The sequence below is a fragment of the Polyodon spathula genome, chromosome 2 (assembly GCF_017654505.1).
Source record: "Polyodon spathula isolate WHYD16114869_AA chromosome 2, ASM1765450v1, whole genome shotgun sequence".
Taxonomy (NCBI): Eukaryota; Metazoa; Chordata; class Actinopteri; order Acipenseriformes; family Polyodontidae; genus Polyodon; species Polyodon spathula.
The window spans coordinates 75,671,460-75,696,054 of NC_054535.1; the positions used below are offsets into that span (position 1 = coordinate 75,671,460).

The 24,595-nt window shown below is 36.9% G+C and overlaps 1 protein-coding gene across 1 annotated transcript; it reads right to left on the bottom strand.

The window, feature by feature from the left end:
* Window positions 1-911: 911 nt before the first annotated feature.
* Window positions 912-19,861, bottom strand: LOC121300698 (regulator of G-protein signaling 7-binding protein-like). The gene is made up of 6 exons (XM_041229399.1): window positions 19,210-19,861; window positions 18,054-18,220; window positions 6,861-6,991; window positions 6,054-6,201; window positions 3,369-3,439; window positions 912-1,859 (listed from the first exon to the last, which is right to left on the bottom strand). Exons 1-6 carry the CDS (start codon window positions 19,357-19,359, stop codon window positions 1,768-1,770), a joined length of 759 nt encoding a protein of 252 aa, XP_041085333.1. The 5' UTR covers window positions 19,360-19,861; the 3' UTR covers window positions 912-1,767.
* Between the last annotated feature and the right edge of the window lie 4,734 nt (window positions 19,862-24,595).

The following is a 24,595-nucleotide window of genomic DNA, read 5'->3' on the forward strand; positions in this document are numbered from 1 at the left end:
TATTATTATTTATTAACCAGTTGCCTGGTTTCTATGAATCATGTTAAATTCTTATAGTATATTCATGTGACTCATGTAGTAGGTGCAGGGATTCGAAGTTCTAAAGGCTACTGGGAGATGGAGTTCTTGGGCAGAAGCAAGCACTGTGTAGCTGATGTCACATCATTACCTGAAACAAGGAGTAGGACTTACAAAGAAACTTTTCCAATGAAGTTTGGCTGTTTTTTTAACCCCAAGATATGACAAACACAGAAAGTAGCACTACATTTCAAGATATGTTCAATAATTCATTTATTACCTCTTAGTCCTTTCAGTAAGTGTTTACAATATGAATAATTCTTAAACATTATGGTTGTTGCTATCCCAGGCCATTTCTATGATGCTAAAGAAAAAAATAACGTTTTCCTTAGAAGAGCCGTATTCCCCGCATTTCGTTATGTATGGTTAACATACCTCCCTCAATAATTATTGCAAAAGTACATACTGTATTGATAATAAGCAAAAAATAAAAGGCTTTAATTAAAAGTCTCTTCATACAGTGCAATGTTTGCTCATTGGTCCTTCGAACACTTCATTAAAAGTAATAGTAAAAACATACAGTGACTGCCTCTTAGAAATCACAAATGAGACATTTGTTAGTTTAACTACAAAATATTAACATTATAAAATGATATATATTATATATTTTTTTTTTCATTACCTTGAACTAACTTCAGCATGCCCTAAAACATTTTTACTATATTAATAAGCACGTACAATGTTCAACCGTCTAGCAAAGTTTATATCACCTTAAGTTAACCAGCTTTGTTCAATCATGGTATTAAAAAGGAAAAACTTTTTAAAAAACTAAACAAAAAAAACCAAACAAACAAAAAAAAAAAATGAGTTTAGAATAAACTACAGGATTTAACATTTTGATTTACATATATGTGCAAAAAGGGTGTTTTATTTCATATACTATATTAAAATGCTAAATAATAATTGAACACAGAGTATAAGGAAGACTAATTAATGAAGTAATCTGGCCTTATTCACAGCACTTTGAGCATGCTTTTCCAAACACTTTTTTAAAATTAATAAAATAGTTTGATATTCAAGTAATTGTTTTAGGCAGTTACTGTAGAAGCCAACATCAGTCTGAAACAGTTTAATGAATATTAAAGCATATTGTATTGATTAAAAAAGCATTTGTGAATCAGGCCTGACAATCAGTATATAGGAATGGACAAAGAAATGGCTTTTTTAATGTACTGTTAGATTAGTTAACTGTTTCATCTTTTTTAAGCCTTGTTTTTCAATGTATGTGACTGGGATGAAGGTGAGGGATTTTTGGCTATGCTAGAAGCATACATCAGTTTTATTAGCCTGATCTAATATCATATAGGGTATTAATTTGCTTCAGCAGCAATGTAACTACTTCTGGAGTGACTGAGGAAAATAAAACTCCACATTTGTACATATTGTGCAGCCATGCGATAACATCACTCCAATTACAAAAAAAATGGAAAACAAAAAAAATTATAAAGCATCTTAATCAAAATTCGATTAAATATTTATATATATATATAACTATCGTTTCAATATGAACTTCTTATTTCTTTAACAATTTTTTTATTACAAAATAAAAAATAGAAAATGGGCAGCCTTCATAACAGAAAAGAAAGATTAGAAATGGCAGTAATCAACTGAAGGAATATATATTTATTTATATATTTGCTGTGCTAAATAGATCCTAGTAGCTGTTTTGCAGTTTTGGAGTTTAGTTTCCTAGCTCGACACAAGACAACACAGTCCAAAGAATCGCCTTTTCCTCCTTCTTACCAGGGGGAATGGAGTCAGGTTTAGGAGGCTACTGTCATCTGCAAAAGACAAAAGCAGAAGCTATTTACGATTAAAGCATTCTATCATGATGAATTCACATACCTTTGAGAGGTCCAGGAGTAGCTGCAATATGAGCTGAATGCCTGCTTTGGGGGGCAGGGAGCAGTCCGGTCTCCTTGCAGGTGCCTAGGTTCGATTGAGGTGAATTGTGGTTATCGACTGCTATTTTCCAGGATTAAAAGACTGCCAAACTAATTTTTCTTTTGGGCTAAATTAGATTTGAATCCAGACATGAAAGTCTCCTGCAATACCGACTAACAACCTACTGTGGCTCGCGTCCCCCAGGTCTTAATTAATGCTGTTTGAGATAATGATCGATATTTGCTACAAATATAATATAAAAGGCTCTGAACACCAGCATTTGCTAATTAGAATAGCTGCTTATAATCTAAATAAAAAATGTCTCATTGAATAGGCAACTTTAATTGCTATTGGCTTATCACAAGGGTCAAACTTATTAAAAGAAGCAGCAGCCTTCTACCTGAGCCTCTATCACAATGCTATACATTATACATCACAATGCTATACATTATACATCACAATGCTATGTGGTGTGTGCTAACCTCCTCCCACATGCTCTGGAGAACACAGACCTTCCTAACAATGTAAAAAGTCTTCATTTCCCAGCTGTGCTTTCCAGGCTAAAAAAAGGGGGTCTGTGACACACTACAATACAGTATGTTAAAAAATGCAATCATACTATTAATCTGTCCTTTGAAAATAACATATTTTGATAAGAGCACACCCAGGCAACAACTGTAAGCATTAAAACAAAAGAGGCTCTATTCTGTATGGGGTAACCCCATCCCTCCTGTCAGGAGGTCCATGCTGGGAATACTGAAGTAAAGCGTTTTTAAGAGTTAATCTCCTGGATCTGTCAGGCACTGTGATGATCAGATACTAGCAGGTGACCTATAGTCCCAAAGGCTCCTTGACAGGAATCAAGTTTTAGACCTACAGCTACGGCCAAACATTTTGCATCAGCTATAATTTTAGAATTGAGACATAAGTAAAAAAAACGTCATTTAGATCTTTTATTTTACATCGTGTAATTAAAGATACTACAAAATGATATTGCAAAAGTCTACCGGAAGCCATAATAGTAGTGCAGTATTTCATGCTAGATTTTTAAGATTTTTGTCAGTTTTTTGTAAGTATATGGAAAACTACAAAGCAGTATGTAATTCAATATGTTAACGTAACATTATTCAGCAGCTTTCATTTGATTTTATTAAGCAAAATGAATGAATTGTATAGGGTGATGCACATAGCTGTACATGCCCAAAGGTTTGTGCATTACATATTAGGCACTGCATACCAATCAGAATAATCTGCCTTGTCACAATACTTATTCCTTCATTCAACTAAATGTTTATTAGGTTAAAGCAAGTGTTATCAACTCTAGCATTTGTTCTGTCTTGTGTTTGGTTCAGTAATTGAACAAGCATACCTGCAAATTCATTTTTAGACCATAAAAAGGTACATACCTTGATTTTTTAATGGCAAAGGCATAGTCTCCCTGAGTTTACTTAGAAGGTTTTTCATTTCCCGCATGTCTCTGTAAAGATACGGATCAAATCCATAATATGAAATTAAAAAAAGAAAGTGAACTGAAAAAAAAACAAACAAAAACAAGAAAACCCCCAAAAATACAGAGAAAGGATATCGACACAAACAATACATACTTTAGTTGCCTGGTGGTGAAAAGAGAGCTGTTGTTATTTGTATTAATTGGTTTACCTAATTATCATGAACAGGTTTGTCACTGGTGGGCCCAATAATGCAATTACAATGTATGGGTGAATCAGGAGCATATAGTTCAATCCGCTGGGAGAGCAGAGAAAGCCTGTCCATTTCTCTCCTGTATCATCAGGGGATCTCTCTGGCATATTTGCATCGGCTAAGCATTTCTCATACCTTGGAAAGCGAGAAACCGTAGGTACACTACTGCAACTAATACAGTGTTTTAATCATTTCAGTATCATTATTCTGCCTGGAGCCTTTTGATCAGAAATTTGCTGTTACAGGATGTATAAGTGACTTATATATATATATCATATATATATATATATATATATATATATATATATATATATATATATATGAAGGTACTTCCAATATCATGTTGACAGAGTTAGAAAAACATTTAGCCTATTTAGTTAATCGAAATGGTAGCGGAACTAAATACACCTGACGTTTAAATCATTAAAAAATATATACTTTTGTGGGTCTTGCACAGGCTTCAGTGCTCAGTGCAATGCTAATGTGCTTCCCCAGTTCACTTTCCCACAATCACCCGTGAGGAGTCTTTTCAAAAGCAGGCTTTGCCTGAATAATTAGAAAGCAAAACAAATAGTGATCTAAAGAGAAACCATAGCGAATCATAAAGAGCACACATTACTGCAAAATGAATATAAGGATGATATCGATTATGTTGATACCTCTTAACTAACCATTAGTTCCATCTTAAATTTAACAAACGGCATCTACTATATAATCCAATTCATTTATATTAAAATCACATCTCTGTTTGTAAAAATACACATAATTACAAATGTGGATGATAATGCCGTTTAAATATTTAGTAAAGTTTGCTTACTTTATTTGCTTCATAAAATGTTACATAACATTTGAAATCACCTATTACTCACGCATTAGCACTGTAGGGTAAATCCACTGGTTAAAAAAAAAAAAACACGATTTCCAAATGTACAAATACGAAGCAAAACTATTAGAATCTAGTGTCATTTTACTATCCTGTGGAATCCAATGTTTGTTTTTTTTTTTCATAAACCTTGGCATTCCATTTTGCTTTGTTTTCTGTGTCTGTCGCTAACAACAACAAAAAAAATAATCCCACACATTCTGCACTTCCATTCACTATATAGGTTTGAAATATGCAGTTTAAAAAAAAATTAAAATAAAAGATATTTTATTTTACATACCTGGGAACTATAGTAGATTTAAGACATCTCTGTTCAAACCTTAATCAATCAGTCTTGCACTTCCTTAGTCATTCCACCAGGAGTGTAAAATTGGTCCCTTTCTTTTCTTGTAAATAACCAACCATCTGCTTTCCCTATTTATCGACAAACGTTGATGCTGAAGACTTAGGTGCAATGCTTAGGTGCAATGCTCAAGGCAGTTAAACAGTTACAGATTACAGTACCTGAAAGTAAGGCACGCAATCTGACAACCCTCATTAATATTGAGTATTACCAGTTATATTCTTAGTGGGAGTGCACAACACATAAGCTTTATAGAATCATTTCTTTGATCTTTAGCCACTTTAATCTTTGTCTTTCTTGGACTGCTTGGCCTTATGCCAACACCAGTCTTTTTACCAAATTCTACCTACTGCTTATTGATCAACAGCATTTCTTTTTCTTCTAACATTATCTGGCCTGAATATCACTAATTTGGAAAAAGTTCGTACTTCAAGTAATATGTATTCATTGATCAAGCACTACTGAACACCCTTTTGGCATAAAAAAGACTTATTGATAATTTAATATATATATATATATATATATATATATATATATATATATATATATATATATATATATATATATATATATATATATATATATATATATATATATATTGGTGTGAGAGAGAGAAAATGTAGTCCAGGAGGGGTTATGAAAAACTACATTTCCCAGAATGCCACGCGAGGGAGCCAGGCTGGGATTCACCTGGCTCCAAATGATAATGAATATCGCCTGCCTGCAATTAGCATGCAGGTATTTAACCAGCGAAAATGTTTGTTCTGGGCAGTCTCCAGCGTATGTGAAGTAAGGCTGTCATAAAGACGTAACCTCTGTTTAAAAGGTAGAGTAAAGACCCTTTGAATTGTGTGTGTGTAGTGTGAAACATTGTGTGTGTGTGTGTGTGTGTGTGTGTGTGTGTGTGTGTGTGTGTGTGTCTGTCAAAGAGCTGTTTTGACTGGTAAACGGCTTAGCCGTCCAGTGGGTTAGTTAGGGAAACAAAGAAAAGTGTAATAAGTGCTCAGAGTAGGAGTTAGGAGTTTTTGTTTTGTTTTGCTTTATTTAATTATTGTAATTAATAAAATGGCATGAAAATGCTTTAAATACTTTAAGTCTTGTATCTGGGTTAATTTTAATGGGGCTGCGAACCTTAAAATTGGTGAAATCATTCACAATAGCTACCTTTCTGTGTTTTCAATATCAGTGGAAACCTGAAAGGAATACTGATGGAAATCTACAGGTGAGGATGAAGTTTCTTCTAATATTGGGATCTCAGAGCTCTCCTCCACTTTACAGTCTAAAAGCTTGGGAACTGTGCAAGATTCCTTTCCTGTAAAACAGAGAAACGTTTTAAGACAGTCTGCATATGAATACTGATATACCATGACACATAAAGGGAACAATATCGGCCCAAAATCAGTATAATTGACATGCCCTTACAGAAAGCTCGAGAAATACAATTGGGATTGCATTAGATTATTACCACAAGGAAACCCTAGCAGAACTATTAGCACACCGTGGCATCACGAACATTAGAACATATGACAAAACTCAAGAGAATATTTATTTTTCCCTGTGATTATTTTAACACTTGTCAGCATTATATATTTTTTCAGGACCAGTTCTTGTGTTCCAGATCGTCTACCTTTACTTCTTAATAAAGAAATAATCAATTCTCAGTGCTTTCCAGTACGCATCGAACCTTGACAGTGCTTTAGAAGTCTTTCGTAGTAATTGCTTCTTTTGTGTTGGGATGAAATGTAGAAACAATTGACAAAATAATTCCTAAATCCTATGATATACTATAGAGGGTCTGAGCAATGCCCACTTGTTGTGTATTGTGTATGCAATGTACAGCTAAGTTGATGTTAACATTATAGTCTTGGCAATTTAATTTGTTGTAAGTTTGCATCTGACAGTACAATTGGAGAGGCCAGTCCAATGGAAGGCAGTAGAGGAAAATATGAATGTAAAATCGTGTAGCGTTACCTTTTCGATGAAGTTGAAGAGATCCTAAAAGACATGCAGATTTCAGCATTTCTGTTATGTACATTTCTAGACAGCACTGTAGCTGTATGTAAAGTCTGCAGATTTCAGGGTGGATTTCGTCATCTTCTGGGCTGAAAAGCATAATGAAATACAAAGCAGTATTTCACTGTTAATCTTTGACAGGCTCAACAGTTCATTCTAAAAATAGTACTGGGTCCCACTCATTGAAACCTCTTCTCTTTAAAAAAAAAAAAAAAACGGTAACAGTTCCATATTAGTACACACACAAATAAAACCTTTTATGCCTAACAAAACAGCCAATTAGTAACAGGAATGTGAGAGGCTGCTACCTAGCAACATCAAAGGCAGTCTATTAGCGGAAGGTTAAACTATACAGGCATTTGCAGTATGATGAGAAAACAGGGTCTGATTAACCCCCCTGCCCAATCTCCCCCCCACCCCCCATTACACACACACACACACACACACACACACACACACAAAACCGAAAATGTCTCCTTGATTTTTATACAATTCAACTTTAAAAAATTACAGTCTTTTGGAAAGAGGTGATGGAATGTTGAAACTGGTGTCTGACTTCCGGACAGCTTGTCAGTGGTAAATTGTATTTTGTGAATGGTCTATGAATAACTGAGTTTAGAGAAAAAAAACTAAAAAAAAAATTTATGAGATTTTTTAAACACAGTATGCTTGTTTACAATGCAGGCAACTGGTAACTTGAACTGAAGATGTTACTTGTGAAGAACTGCTCAAAACAAATAAATAATCCTGAAAGGTAAGTCATTCATTACAGTAGTCTGTGTGCTCTTGAGAAACAAAAACAAGCTTTCAATATTCAAACATATCATTAAATGTTAATGGAGTAACATCTCCTCTCAAAAAAGATTTGTGCTGTAATCAAGCAGGCTTATTTTTAAAACACTGACATTTTAATGCCACAAGCATTACTCAAGCATTTGATACTACAGACCCCTACCACTGTATTTTTGCATGGTCATGCTTTCCCCATGGTTATACTATGCATTTACTATAGTTTCCAATGTCTTGCCATGTTTATTAATATGTGTTACCATACTGCGCTGGGCTTTACGATGCTTACCTATACTTTACCATGCTTTCACTTTGCTGTGCTTTTATTAATATACTACACTTTTATAAGGGACCCCCCCCCCCCCCTCCCCCCCCCTCCCCCCCCCCCCCCCCGATAGCTTGCATAGATTTTTCCAACACTACGAAACTTTCCAAAGAAGACTTCCACCACCCATGTCTAGTTTCTAAAGATAAAGTCAAACTACTATATGTGTTGATAGAGTTCATGTTTTACAATGGACAAAATTCATGCAACATTTCACCTGTCAATGAAAAAAAATACAATACAGCCATTTGGAATACTGTGTGCTTTAGAAAGTACATTTGTAGCATTACATCAATGACATTCCAAGGAAACCACCTTGTTTTAACCAAGGGCAGACTATCATCAGATAGGATTTCCTAAAAGGCTTCCTCTTCACGTCTGCACAGATGGATCACTCTATCAATATCATCAAAGTGTTTGTAAAGGCACTCTTTGAACTGATACATTCACACATCTTCAAAGATGCTAAAGTACTGATGCAGCTGTTTTTCTCTTGGTTTTATAATAAAAACACAAACTACACTTGGTTAATAAGCACAGATGATTTTGTTGGATTATCATATATTATTGAGTCAAATAAATTACAAAGGAACAATTATTTAATTAAGTATTGCCTTTTTTTTTTTACACAGTAAGGTATCTGCTCTGCTTGCTCCCTATGCAAAGGCTTTCTAAACAATGACTTCAGTTGCAACTAGTGCTTTCGTGCAGGTGCTCTAAGACCTGGGTCCCATACTGACTGAGCTGCAATAATTCTGTTTTCTTTTCCCCTTATGTGTTCAAAGAATGTGTTCAATTTTGTCATTTAACTTCCATCTGGTTAAGTCTTCTGCAGTCGGTTCCTATGAGAAACAAGAAGATTCCCAGTGTGATCTGTTTGCGTGAAGCACTGAGTGGAACTTATTTTCTGATCGTATCATAGCCTTGATCAGCCAAAGGGTCTTTGTGTTAGTAAGTACCAGCGCCATCTAGTGATCACCCACCTGATCTGTACTGCCAGCAGTAGAAAAGAATACACATTTGGAGATCGCAAGATGGTGCACATACTTACTAACATAAAAACACTCTGATTGATTGATCTGTAATATATGCCAATGGCTTGCAAGTAGAACTGAAGAACTGATTCTGTATTCAGACCAAAGCATATTGAACACAGACTTATCAAAAAATACCACTTATAAAATACCACTTAGAAATATTATCTGCTGTATTTTTGGGGGGTCTTTGATATTATATTACCGCTTCTTGTGTTTTTTCCTCTTCCACACACAGAAATTGTATCACTGTTTTACACTGTACATCCAAACAATATTGCATTACCTAGCATGGCAATTGCTATACATTCTTTTATTTTTCACTGTTCTAAACCAAAGCAGTAGCTCTTGGTTGTTATACTGCAATACTATAAATGCTACAGCGCTTTCATGAGCTTTCAAGCATCCCAAAGCATTTTACATATAAAACCTAAACTACTGCAGGAACAGGCCCTGCCAAACAAGTAAGAGCCTGCATCAAAAATATGAATTACTGATAATAAAAAAAGAAAAAAGGATTACAGATAACATTTAAATGTAATCTGTACCCATGGTCTTGAAAGGTTGCTATGTTTATGGTAATCTTATTAATCTTTTTTTATTATTATTCTGTATGGATGCTCTATGAGAACAGTGTATGGCCTATGGTGCTTGTAGGAAGTGGTGGGTTGTACAAATTGTTAGACTTTTGTATAAACTTTTTAAGACTGTATAACATGAAGACATATTGAGTGGGTGTTTGGATTCTGAAGTTAAATGATAGGGTTTTTTTTATGAGAGAAAGAAGTGTTGCAATAATAATAATAATAACAAAACAGAACACAGACATATTTTATTGTCACTATAAAGGTCCTTGCAGGAGGACTAGTTCAGAAAACATTCAATCCTCTACCTGCTGTTTTAGAAATGTAAAACTATTTTGTTAATGTGTCTTCCAGTTTTGCTCATGTCTATGTATTTGCATCTGCTTTTCAATAGTTTCTTATACCTGCAATGTAAGCTCTATACAGTTTATTAGATGTATTTATCTCGGCAGTGTGACAAACATGGCATGCAAAAAGGTTGAACGGAATATTTTAATCATAGCAAATATCATCTGGAGGCTTAGCTTTTGTTTTCAAAGCATTTCCATCATATTAGGAAACTCAGGCTTCTCCCTCCTCATTGTGTTCCAATGAGTTTCTGAACCACCTGCTTTTTAATCGAGCTCAAGGGCCTGTGTTTAATTAATGCCAGTATATAATTGTTCAAAAGAGACTTGCAGTAGTTTCTTGAGCTACAGCAACATATTAACACTTCATTGTTCTGAATCAAGCAGCAATTCCATATGAAACATACCTTTTATTCATTATATGTTAACCAAGTGTAATTTTTATGTCAGTATTAATAATGGCTTCGGGAGTAGTCAAGTCTAGTTAATTTTGTGAAAAGATATTTGTGCACGATAATTCCTATCAAACTTTAAACCTTACCTTATCAGGTGTCAGACACTGTAGACCAATCCTGCATGTCCCATACCAAACTAATATCTATAGATCTGTTTTAAAACAATACATTCTTCAGAAATGATTACACTGCTAAAGTAATCATGCATGTCTGATAAGAGCAATATCACTACAATGGCTATATGGAAGCTCAGTCTCAACTGGTATATTAATTAGAAGGGGTTTCATCGTTGTTGGATAAGTGTTATTCTAGATACATGTAAAAGTATTTTGCCAGAATGATATCATGCACTAGGGGATGAAACCCAGTAGTACCTAATAAAATAAAAAGGACAACCTAAGTGTGGCAGAGCAAAGCTCTGCTCTTTAGAAATTGGCAGGGATGGGGTTAACTTCCCCTACCTGCCTGGGTTTATTATGTTCAGGTGGCTGGGGTTGATTAGAATGATTATTATTATTAACGATCAATCAGCGCCCAGCCACCTGATATAAAGGAGGCCTCTGCTTCTCATTTGGATAAGGAAGCAGGTAAACAAAAATAAAGTGCACAAGGGCAAAATAAAATAAACAGAAAGTGCACTCAAACACAAATAAAGCAAAAACAAAACTCACAAAAATAAAGTTTCCAGGCTGGGCAATGCCTTCACTGGATTTAGAAAATTCAAAAACCACAAAACAAACACCAACCTGCTTCCTCAGCTCCCTCTCTCCAAATGAGAAGCAGAGGCCTCCTTTTATATCAGGTGGCTGGGCGCTGATTGATCGTTAATCAACCTAATCAACTAATCAACCCCAGCCACCTGAACATAATAAACCCAGGCAGGTAGGGGAAGTTAACCCCATCCCTGCCAATTTCTAAAGAGCAGAGCTTTGCTCTGCCACACTAAGACATTTTGAAATTAGTACATTTTGCCGAAGAACCAATACAACATATGAATATAAACTATGCATTCAAATGTAGTTCTTATTAATACTGGTGCATTTTGAATATGCCATTAATCAAGATATATACACAATGCTGTTTTTCTAGCATTAGTCCTTTTAGAGTTTTCAATGTGTAATGGCTCAGTTAGGAAGAGTCTTAACAGATTGCGGGAGACACTCAATACATTCATGAAGCATGAATCTTTAGTACAGGAAATGTGCATTCTAAATCATTTAAAAAAAGATTAAATACAGCTGTGCAAGGGGTGTGAATGATTCACTTGATAGCTAGCAGACGGACACAGAGGTTGATGTTGTTAATGGCTCACAGGCGTGCAGATTTATTTCACAACAATTATTGCAGTTGGTGTTGTTGTAGTTGCACCTGGCCAGCACTGGGGAACCAACAATGGTAACGCCAGTGTACGGTAATACACACAGGTGTAAAATAAGGCACAGGTTGTCCCCCAAAAGTGGCCAGAAGAAAAATACTACAAAAGGTAAGCATGAGTCTGGCGCTTTCTCTCTAAACAGAGATCCCCTGCACTCCAGCAACACTATCCTACACACACAGCCTGTACTGTTATGGGAGTGTGCAGTGATGCCTTAAACTAATCCACAGGGTACAAATAAAGGCTTACTTTTATTTTCATGGTCAGCTCTTCCCATGCCAAGAGGTTTTGTTTCCAGTCTTGGCCTTCTGTTTTCTTCATCTCTTGTTTTTTTGTTTTGTTTCACTGCAGCAAAGCCGAGAGCTGCGTGTGTAGTATTGTGCCCTTTTATGGTCAGGTGTTCCCCGGACATGCTCCTCCTAGCCAACCAGGGTCTCACGACAATTCTGAGCCTGGTCAAACTTCCCTGTCAATCCGTTGCCTGGCAATACTTCTCCTGTAAAGCGTCTGAACAAATCCTGCAATGGTATGCACGCTCTCTGAAATCAATGACAGGTCTCCCCTGTCACATACCCTCCTCAGCAGTCCATTTGAAAATCTACAACCTCACTCCTTCCCGAGAGAAGAAGTCGGCATTTTAGTGCATTTTCCCTGCTCTGTGGATTACCCTGAAGACATAGGGCTGCAGAGGGCTACCTACCACAAGACACTCCTTCTCGATGGTATTGTAGTTTTTCTCGCTCCAAAGGAGCTTTCTGTTGATATACAGGATCGCATGCTCCTTTCCCACTCCCTCCTGGGACAGCACTGCACCCAGACCTGTCTCAGATTCATTCGTCTGCAGGATAAACCCCGTCCTGAAAACTGAACTGCACAGTACTGGCTTGCTACTGTTTCATCCTCAACATCTGAAATGCCCTCTGGCATGGCTCTGTCCACTAAACCGTATGGAATACATTTACGATAGTAGCCTGCCAGTCCCAAGAAGGAGTGTACTTGGGCTTTTGTCTTGGGAGTCGGAAAGTCAGCCAAGGCTTGCACCTTTGCAATAAGGGGTCTGATCTGTATGCCCTCCAGACAATACCCCAAATACTCTGACTCACTCTTCCCAACTGCACACTTCTTTGGGTTAGCAGAAACCCCAGCCTCCCACAAGACTTGCAATAGTGCCATTACTTTACGTAGATCACTCTGCCATGCCACGCTGTGGATGATCATGTTATCAATGTAGGTAGCAGTGTACTGTGGATTGGGCCACAAGACGTGGTCTATCATCTGCTGGAAAGTGGCCAGGGATCCCTTCAACTCAAAAGGCAGTGTTGTGAACTGGCACAAACCGAAAGGAGTTGAAAACTCAGTCTTCTCTCAAGACCTTTTAATCAGGGGTATCTGCCAGTACCCCTTCATTGGGTCCAGTGTCGTCATAAAATGAGATGTGCCTGGATGCTCCAGCAATTTACCTACCTGGGGCATCAGGTATGAATCATATTTCAAATTTTTAATTAACCTTTCTAAAGTCAATAGAAAATCAAGTTATGTTGACGAGAACTACTGGACTATTCCAGTCACTCTGGGACTTCTATTACTCCCAGTTTAAGCATTTCGCCAATTTCTTTTTGCATTACCTTTCTCTTGGCTTCAGGAATGCGATAGGGCCTCTGGTGAACATGCTGTCCCTGCTCTGTTTCTATATGGTGCTGAGTTATGTGAGTGTGCCTTGGAATAGGAGAGAACACATCAGGAAAAGCAGCCACCAGATCCTGGGCCTGACGTCTCTGCTCCACTGTCAGATTGGCTCTAATCTGGACAGCCTCCCAGTGTGTGACCTCAAAGAGCCCTTGCCACTTTGTCAGTGGTTTGTACTGGGAGGGGTTAGGGTTAGGGTTCGGGTAGATAGAAGCAAGACTGGAGATGGAAATTACCGTTGAATAGCTAACAGAGTCTAACTCAGGCACAAAATAAAAGGGTAAACAGAAAACACCTGTATGAAACAGTCAAACAAACAAATCTCGGGCACTATTCTCTATTGCTCCGCAGAGTGTCGTAAGCTCCCGTTGCATGTCAAAAGTCGTCTCTGAGCTGCTAAAACCACTCTGTTTTATAGCCCAGCATTTGCAAAGTTTTTACACTCCAAATATCATTTGCAAGATGGGGAATGTCTGATTTACAAAGATATTATGGGAAAATACAAGTGAGGAAATCGAAATTAAAAGTAAGCACTGTGTTTAGTATGTTAAAATAAACACACTGTTTTGACTACATTTAAAACAGAACAGTTTCGTAGTGTGCGACGCTGCAGTAGTTTTATGAGCATTTTAATATAACGTAAAAAAGACCGCTGCGGGCTCTCGAGTGGTGCATCCAGCAAAGGCACTCCATGCGGATGTGCCCTATAGCCTGGGGATCGCAGGTTCGAGTCCAGGCTATGTCACAGCCGACCGTGAGCGGGAGTTCTCAAGGGGCAGTGCACAATTGGCCATGCGTTGCCCAGGTTAGGGAGGGCTTAGGTCGACAGGGGAATCCATGGCTCACTGTGATCAGCGACCCCTGTGGCCAATAGTGCGCCCATGGGTCTGCAGTGGAGCCTCCAGATCTGTGTTGTCCTCCGGTACCATAGGTCTGGTGGCCTCGCTGTGGATCCGCAGTGTGTAAAATGACGAATTGGCAGGAGCATGTTTCGGAGGACGTGTGCTCCAGCCTCCGTCCCCTGAGTCGGCGGGGGGTTTGCAAGCGGTGAGCCAAGGATACAGACAATAATTGGGCAGACCAAATTGGAGAGAAAAACCGGGGTAAAAAATTGGCGACGACTAAATTTATTTAAAAAAAAGACAGTTCTAGGTATGTATGTACGCCCAGTAGTTCTAGTGTTATAGGTCTTATTAAAATGCTCCACCAAGCCATTAGGCTTGGGGTGATAAACCGAGGTCCTGATGCTCTTAATACCCAAAAGCTTGCATGTCTTGCTTACCAGCTGTGACATAAAATTGGTGCCTTGGTCTGTTAACATTTCACAGGGAATACTTACCCAGGTAGTTTGGTACCCCTGACAGTATATAACAGAAAAAGTGTGAAAGAGAAGGATAACTGAATGTATGTTTGCGTTAGGTATCATGTAGACAGAAACAGTACATACTTTTCTATTTAGATTATATATTGAATTTTATTAATTAATAAATCTGTTCATTAAGTTGAGAAATGTGTTCATTTTATTCCTTAGCTGATTTATATCATAAAATAAAAATTAATAATAATAATAATAATAATAATAATAATAATAATAATAATAATAATAATAATAATAATTTTTATATAGCGCCTTTCGTAGTGGACCACCATCACAAAGCACTTTACATGATACGAGACTAGGGTGTGTGAATTATGCATCTGCTGCAAAGTCACTTATAAGAATATCTCACCCAAAAGATGGAGCACAAGGAGGTAAAATGACTTGCTCAGGGTCACACACTGAGTCAGTGACTAAGCAGAGGTATCATTCCGGGTATCATTGAAACATAAAGCATAGGAGACCTGTACTACAGGAAAGAGGGTGTGTGGGCTTTCTGAATGGCTGAGGGGCGGGCTTTGGGGGTTGCTGCACCGATAAAATGATGCTCTGGGGTTCCCTCAGGTCCGCTCCCTCTGAGATGAAATGAGCCAGCCAGCTGGCAGAAGATCTGCCGCCGGACCGAGCACGGCCGGACAAAAGAAAGAAAACTAAACAAATCATTAATTAAAAAGAGAAAGGAAAAACAAACAACAAAATAAAAGAGAAAGATTATAGAGATCAAGGAATCCTTGGGGAGATCCTGAGTGTGTATAGGTGGAGGGAACATTGTAGTGTAGGGCAGAGACCTGGGCCGTGCGGATAGCGACGGTCGGGTAACAATGCCGAGTGCAGCACCTTTATTTTGTAGTTTTATTACTGTGTTTATTTTCCTTTTTTCTTTTGCCTTTTGTGATTATTATTTCCAGATCACATGCGAGTGCACCTGCAGTGGACTGTGTACCTGTGTTGGTATGACCGTGGTTTTGTTTACCGTTGCTGATACTCAAGCCACGGACAACAGCACCCTCTGCGGGTTGAAATAAATCAGTGCGCCTGAGTGGCATTACAAATAAAGTCCAGTCTCCGTGTCAGTGAATTATCCACCACCCTTCCACATACCTACACTTCACTACACAAGTACAGCAATGAACTAAGTGCAGCTGTCTTAAAAGGGGCCATAATGGACTGCCAGGTTGGAAGTGATTTGAACAGACTGGTTAAATTGTTCAGGTGATCATTACCCACTTCTAATTCCTTCAGGGAAGCTGGAGGTTCAAAGTATTTTCTCCAAGTGCCTAATAAATATTACAGATTAGTATTTCAGGGATTCCATGTAATAACTCTGAGAACTAGCAGAAAAACTACAGGAAGGTATACATCCGCCAATATTCTGTGGGGAAAAACAACATACAGTTAAAAGAAAAGCTTAATATTCCGACGGCTGCAGGATGTGGGTGCTGAAAAGAATGATGTGAGCATGCAAGGTCAGGGACAAACCATCCAGGCATATAGTCCCAACAGTACTTTTCACTGTCCTAACAAAGCAGTCAAACAACTCCATCTGCACAGCTTGTCTCAAGACATCTTTTGTTTTTAAATTTAAATCATTAATAAATGCTGTGATTTTTATGTATGTACTGACCTCTCAGAGTCTATGCCTAGATAACCAGTGAAGCAAGTTTAATCAGGATTTGAAAGTTTGTTCTCTATATTGTCTCCATATACTGTACCCTGGATTTTCATTCTCAGTAACATGTGCTAAAGCCTTAGATACTTTGGATACGTGGTTCTCTAGATGTAATATAAAACTGCAATGTGTGATGTGTACAGATGTATAATATACATCCCAGCAGAGGGTTTATTTGTGAGAGTTCCATATCCTGGAGGTGAATAATTATAAATTGATATCTGTTTTACAAATAAAAGTTAAAACAAAACCAAAAATATCTAGATTTTTTTTTTTTTTTTTTTTTTTGTGCTACTAGTGAAGTTATTTGTTACAGGATTGATTTTGAAAATAAGCTAAAACAATTAGGATTAAAAAAGGCTGTCTGAATGTCTCTTCCTCTGTGCCCCAATGCAAACCCATCTCCTGACAAGAAAATAGTGTAATCCAAACCCGCAGAATACACCCGCAGTGTCATTAACTTTACATTTGCATCGTACGATATTTCAGGACAAGCATGTCATTAACCAACTGAAACTAAAGTTTCTAGGTCAAAACTGCATAGAAGGGAATTGGGACAGATAACAGGATAACTGTTGCTAATCCTTAATCATATAGAGTATGACACAACAGATCTACTTCCCCTAAGAACTGCCACAAAAATACAATAGCTTTATTTAGAAAATGACACCAGTATGGATCTGTAGTGCAATGATGGTGATGCATGCCATACCAAGCAGCAAACACGGTAGCTTATAATTTTCTGTGATTTATAGGTCAAGTGACAATAACACATGCCTTCTATTTAACTGTTAGAATGAATTTTAATCAACACGTTTTTAATGGTTTAATGAAACAGGCTTGCTAAAACAGCTGATGCCATTTCATGTTGTAACTTGAATCATTTTATTAACACCCGTGTCCAGCACATTATCTTGAAAGTACCTTGCATTTCACTTTTATTCAATTACATGAACAACATTATTCTGAAGCCAAAGTTTATCCTGAACAAACCCTGATAATAGCAAGATGTACAAACATCATAGAAAAACAAAAATCATAAATAATTTGAACACATTATTTCATCTTTAATCCAGGCTACTCATAAGTATGTTCATAGTATTTTGTAACTAACACTGTAAATATTTTAACATTTGTTACATTCAGAACAGAGCCATTGTTTTGTCTCCTGGGGACAACCTTTCATATTCCCAATAGGATGTTCTGTGTATTTGAAAATAAAAGGAAATGTTTGGGTTTTTTTTTAATAACATGTTGCTTTCTTTTTTTATTTTATATTATTATCGCAAATGTAATCTATAAGCAATTGTTAAAACACTTTGAAAAACAGATTGATGCAATGTTTTACAAGTATCAGCACCATGGACAGCAAATCCAGACCGTTACAATATCTACGAGGACTGCAGCATTTGCTAATGAATTTAAAATGTGTAGTTGACATCTTCCTTTTATCACTTACACTAACACCCTCAACGACTATTCTGTATTTGATAGACTCTGCAATCTTACCCCGAAATAACTGATAGATTTTGATGTGCGGTATGGGCCATCTCGCAGCCTCTGGATCGCGTCTTATGCATTTCAGCACGGAGAGATGGACAATCAACCGAGACGTCCCCAATGGAAATGACCAGTTCACGGTACAGGGCCACCAGGGTATTGAACTCCTGGACAAGCTGAAATACACGGTACTTTGCTTTGATAAGGCATTTACCCCACACAATCAATGTCGTTCATCTCTTGCAGATTTTATATTCAAATTCAGAAAAAAAGCCTACATTTAAATCATTTAGCCTCAACTGTTATCTTAAAAAATACGTTTTTTTTAAGATAAATATTCATCTGAACATGTAAAACATATAAGCAGTGTTCATCATTTCATAATTGAACAGAATATTCTAAATCCTTATACATTTTGATAGGCTGAATATAAAAGTGAATTATGTTTTTTAACGTATACTGAATGTCTATAACTCTTAAGAGACACGTATTGTAACATCCATTACTGTGCACCATATCGTTGAATCATAAAATAACAAGCTGCAACTTGGCGTATTTTTTGAACCTATACGTGTTAATTTATATATAATATTAAACAGCACATCCTGGGGTGTTGATTCGTTTGTAATGCATTAAAAAAAAAAGAAAAGAAAAGAAAAAAAGAATGAATAAATAAATACAATACTGTTCCAGGAGATCTAACCATATAATTCAAAAAAGCATTTTGGTGCAAATGTGAAAGACATTAAGAGATATAATATGGACATAGCCGTCTGCCAGCAGACCTGTCAGATTAAAAGCCGACATCACCAATCGGTCACTTGTTTATTAGGCTACATAAATATTAGTTTGCATACCCCTTTGGATAAACTTATTCATTTATATTTAAAACCGTGTAGCCAAATCAACGTTTCATCCAGCTTTATTACAACGATATCAATATAAATGTTTATATGTGTAATCATATACTGAGATGACAGCTTAACAATTTCACTAATTTGACATATTATTCAGTTTCAAATATTAGACTGAAAAAACATATAACTTCAACGGTTTACTGCAGTTTTAAAAATAGTCTAAATGCACGTGATCTGAATGGAAAAGGTGGGGGAGTAACACCAGAGCGATGGACAAAAATAACGAAAATGGTGTGTGTTGTACCTACCATTCTACAGTCTTCCAGTGCTCGCTGATTTTTTGGGGCGCTCTCCGTGCTTCCTCTGCGCTCTGGGTCCGTGTAGTGAGATTTGTTGATTTGAAAAATGCATCCAGCAGATCTGGGGCGGTTTTTGCGCCCATTCGGTGCAGAACTCATGCATACACATCCACTAATCAAACCTACACAACAGTGGTATGAAAAATGTGTATTTCTTGTTTGCTTTCGTGTTTAAAGCAGCAAGCGAGTGTGTCTAAAATCACTACTGTGGAAATAGCTCTTTTCGGGGGCAACCTTTGACTAGCAGGAGTGCTGGGTGAGCGCTTGCGTTTCCTTTCTGCATCGCTTCGACAAGTCACCTTCACTTCAGTAGAAGCCTAATTCCAGTTGAAATATCCATACACATTGCCGTTCTTTTCCTTCAGCGGTTTCAAGGCTGGTCAGATGGAACCATTTCTTACAGTTACCAGTTTCCATGAAGAACTGCAAGCGAGAAGCTAGAATTCTTACCAATTTAAAGACCCTTGGTGCGTTAATTCAATTTCTTTCGACGTAAAATGTGAAGCGCACGGCCAAACATAATATAACTATACTGAATAGTCCCGATCTTGTCTCCAAGGTCTTCTTTTTAGAATATATCTAACCCTGGTGAAACAGGAGACGCAGGGAATCTGGCAGACTGACGTTGTTAGCAACACAGCACATTCATAGGACAGGAATACTAATGTGATCTATCAATCCCGACCCCCTAGAGCCTACACACTTACCCAATCAATTGTTCACTGGCATCAATTATATTACTTTAGAGGCTCCATTGTTAGAAACCCAAAGTGCCACTAAAAGGTTGCAATGCATCATATTATTACAATAGGCATATAGCATATTGCCATAGTACTGTAGATGTTTTAAGAACAGTGTGCATTTTATTGTAGTATGTGGGTTGTTGTGCCACATGACAATCAGTTATAGGCGTCCAAAATTAAATCGTAAAACAATGCATCCACTACCCATACACAAACGGTTACAGCAAGATTAGTGTTAAAATTCATTCATTTTAATTTAGAATAATTTAAAAGAAATTTGTGTAAAAAGAGTAGCTTTAAAAATGCACTAAGATTTATATTCATTGTTACATTTTGTGGCATTAAATCGTCTTGGGATCAAGTTAGTCCCTTCTCATTAATACAGTATACACAACAAGAGCATATAATAAAATAAGTTAAATGCTAATACTACGTAAATTGTTATTTCCTAGCGTTCATGATAGAGAATGCCTAATAATTAGCAGTATACATAATAACATAGGCGTTGCTTTGCCTCAGCTCTCCCGCGCTATCATCAGATTACCACTGTAAATAGCTGAGCTGCCTTTTGACCGATATCTGTTACCCAGCAGCCTCTGTTTTGATATTCCAGTACATGTATGTACTATTTGCACTGGGTACAAGTAAAGCACAGTATTAAATATGCAGTACAGGGACTCGAAAAGGGGGTGAGGTAGTGGGATGCTTGGAACACTGTCACAAAAAGAATTCCTTCTTGTTTTCAATCTACCATTGCGTTACACTGTAGGTTATTCTGGTAAATATTACTGGTAGTTACTACTACATCGAGCGAGACTGCCCCACCAAACACACATGGTTTAGACCTGTGGAGAAAACAACATGTATCTGTCTGAACTTTACTCCGCTCAACGCTAACTGGAGAGGTACACTTGTGGAACGACAACAAACAACATACATTCTTCAACAAACATTCTTAAATCTCCAAGGAAACCATTTTCATAGCAACGTATTTCACACGATGTTGTAATATTTACATATCTGTTCAATTCAATCAGTTTATGATTGGGTGTTTTAAGTTACGGATGTTATATTTAAATGTAACTAAATATGGCCGGATCGTCTCAAAGTGAAATGCCTCGGTGCTCCGATTCATCGTGTGTACTTTTAACTATTCTCCATTTTAATGATGTTTATGAGATCGAGCCAAGAGCAGAGGATCCAGTAGGTGGCGCAACAAGGTACAGTAAAAATGATTCTGTATGCTAAATTTCATAGGATGTTTACGATAAAATGATGTAATGGCTGGATATTGTATTCCAGACCAGGTCCTGGTCGATGTAGGAGATATAACTGTACAAATTGAATAATGGCAGGAGTACCACAGGCTTCTAACGAACACATTTACTTAGAGAAATTTAACTTGGAGAAGTTCAAACAAGAACATTGGAATTGTAAAATATTTTGCTAACATTTGTTTTCATGTTTTTAAGGGAACATGAACATTTGTTTTAAATCCTTGGGGTCAACTGAAATGTATTATGTTCCTAATGTCTAAAGGGAATACTGGTGGGTTAATTAACAGTATTCAGGACTTTTTAATTACGGCAATTTATATCATCATATCTTTGCTTCCAAGCAGAGTTGTTTATGCTGAAACTGTTCACTCAGCTCTTCTAGATCACAGTTCAAACAAAGTTTTTATGCAATGCCTTCCTAGTTCAATTTCCTCATACTGCTGCTTGAAAGGCTGGGCTTCTCTTAAAATTATTGTCAAGTACCTAACAGCAGTTCCAAATTATTCCTGTGTTATTCCACTGTTTTTTGCATGTACAGTCTGTTAATTTCCACAATTGTCAATTACTTGCAGATATGTGTAAAAATAAGAACCTTTTTTTTTAAATTTAAGATATTTGTATATAAAATATAGTGCACATATTTACATACAGGGGTTGGGTAATACTTTCAAAATATATTGTAATTAGGATGTAAGGCCAACAGAGGTTTGTTTTAATAAGATAAGGTTATTTTACAAGTTTAGACATGAAATCCCAAGGTGGAAAGTAATCTCAGAACTGGTCTAAGCAGACCAGTTGGACTCTGTGGTTAAGGTTTTTGTAGGAAGCCAGGATTTGCCTATGATATTTGGTCCATCTTAGCATTCTCTTGTCTAGAGAATGCTAAGATGAACCAAGCCTAATCCCTGTGTTTGAAAGAACACTGTATTTTGAGTTCTGCCCAACAGAACTAATCAACCATGGGATTTAAAGGGACATGTCCACTTGTGTATATAAAAAACTAAATAAAATGAATCTCAGACAACCCACCCATAATCTGCATTAGCATAAGGCATTGACAAAGAAAACTGGACATATTTCAAGTCATGTGCTTGTGCCTTTCAGGAGCGAGGGGTTGGCTTAGGCACAGTTTATTTTGGAAGGCAGATGATTTTACATGCAAATAATTTAATAAGTTGTCATATTTAATGTCAAATGCAGTGGTTTATTGAAACAGTTTAAATTTTTTTCTTACAGATTTGCTACAGCTTTAAAACAATTCTCTCTATTAAACCCGCTGATCGTTTTTAGTGGAGATTGTTTAAATCCTTCACTCCTGAGTACAGTTACAAAAGGCAAGCATATGTTGTCTGTCTTCAATGAACTGGGAGTACATTGCGCAGTGTATGGTAAGTGTTACATTCATACCTTGATGCTGGTGAAACCAGCAGACCTGAATTTGTTGATTTCAACTGGCGGTTAGGGTTATATGGATGGAGCAATTCATATAGATGTAGATCCAAGACTCTGAAGTGCTTTAAAAGCCAACAACAGAATTTAAAAAGTGATATAAAAACCAATTGGAAGCCAATGCAGTCGCAATAAGATTGTGAATTGAATTCAAATGTACTACATTTTTGGACATCCAAGCCGTAACATCATCAAGCAAACAGATAACCTAGAGTTAGAACTTGCATCACCAGGGTTTAAATCAAAGTAAACCTGGGTATCATCTCCTCGTGGAAGCATATACAAGTTAAAAAGTAGAGGTCCAAGAACAGACCCCTTGTGGAAATCCGCACCAGACAGTATTAATGGAGGATTCAAAACCACAAAATGGCACAATTTGCTGACGGTTTGACAAATAAGGGCCAAACCAAGTAAGTGCAAGTCCACCCAGACCAATATATTTATTAAGTCTGTCTGTGTCTTTTATCTATAAATAATGATGTTCCTATTTTTAGGTAATCATGAGTTTGATTTTGGAGTGGATATTCTGGAAGAACTGGCTCCTCAAATGAATTTCCCATGGTTTCTCAGCAATGTATATGACAAATTCACTTCTCAGCCACTAGGACGTGGAGCGGTGAGCAGTATATTGGAATGGAACAGTGTTAAAATAGGTCTCATGGGCTTGGTAGAAGAAGAATGGCTTGATACTTTGGGAACAGTTGACAAATCAAACATTGACTACGTGGACTATGTTGTAACGGCTAACCAGCTGTCCAAAGAACTGAGAGAAAATGGGGCAGAGTTGGTAATTGCTATGACACACATGAAATGGTCTAATGACATGAGGCTTGCTTCAGAAACAAAAGTGGTGGACCTAATACTTGGAGGCCATGACCATGATTATAGGGTTGTTGTGGTGAATGGAACCCTGATTGTTAAAAGTGGATCAGATTTCAGGTACCTGACAAAAATTGATGTTTTAAGAAACCACGATATGACCTATAAGTATGAAACACAGAAAGTAATCATTGAAAAAGCCTTTGAAGAAGACCCATCAGTAAAAAAAGTAGTCACAGAGTTCACAGCTAACTTGCAGGTATGTATGGCTTTTTAAGTGCTTGGTCTAAACTGAATACACTTTTAACAAATTACGTCATTTGGTATTTTGTGCTGAATACTTAATAATTTAAATATATTCACAAATTTTATTTTGGGGGTTGCAAGAGAAATGAGAACATGATATTGTTAAAATAAAAAAAAGATAGCTGAATAGTCATTTTTAATGGAGATTTGTTCTCTTGGAAGCATTGCATGAGGCTTCCAGGCTACAAATCTTAAATTAGGAATATATATGTATTTTTTCTTTCAGATTTGTATAACCAGAAACCAGTATCATACAACAGATTATTGTGGTCTGAGACTATATTATGGTTCAGGATTTTATAATTACTGCAGGTACTGTGACAGCAACAAGTAAAGCAATTAATATCTACTACAGTCTTTTTCTAAGCAGCTAACTGTCAAAATCAGTTATTTGTCCCCAGTTTAATTACTTTTCTTTTAAAAACTAGCACCATTTAACTACAGGATTGATTGGATCAACCTGCCCTACTGGGATCACAGTTATTTAAAAAAAAAAAAAAAAAAAAAAAGATTCACTAGACATTCCATCAACCACCTGTCTGTGGTTATCTGGGGAGTTAAAAATAAGTGATGGTTGATGTTATTCGGGTGGATTCCCTGGTACTGTAAATTTCTCTAAAAAACACAGCTGTGGCTTATCCTGGCAGGGTATAGTTTGATCAACTCCAAAGTATTATCATTTTCAAGTTGTTTGTTTTCCATTTCATAAAATCGACTTGGTCTAATATAGGCATTAACTGA

Coding starts and splice junctions, on each gene's coding strand:
- LOC121300698 (XM_041229399.1), bottom strand. CDS start 19,359: ATGAGTTCTGCACCGAATGGGCGCAAAAACCGCCCCAGATCTGCTGGA. Junction 3,440..6,053: donor GATATTGAAAACACAGAAAG/GTAGCTATTGTG, acceptor GTATCTTTACAG/AGACATGCGGGAAATGAAAA. Junction 1,860..3,368: donor TTTGCCATTAAAAAATCAAG/GTATGTACCTTT, acceptor TGTCTTTTGCAG/ATGACAGTAGCCTCCTAAAC.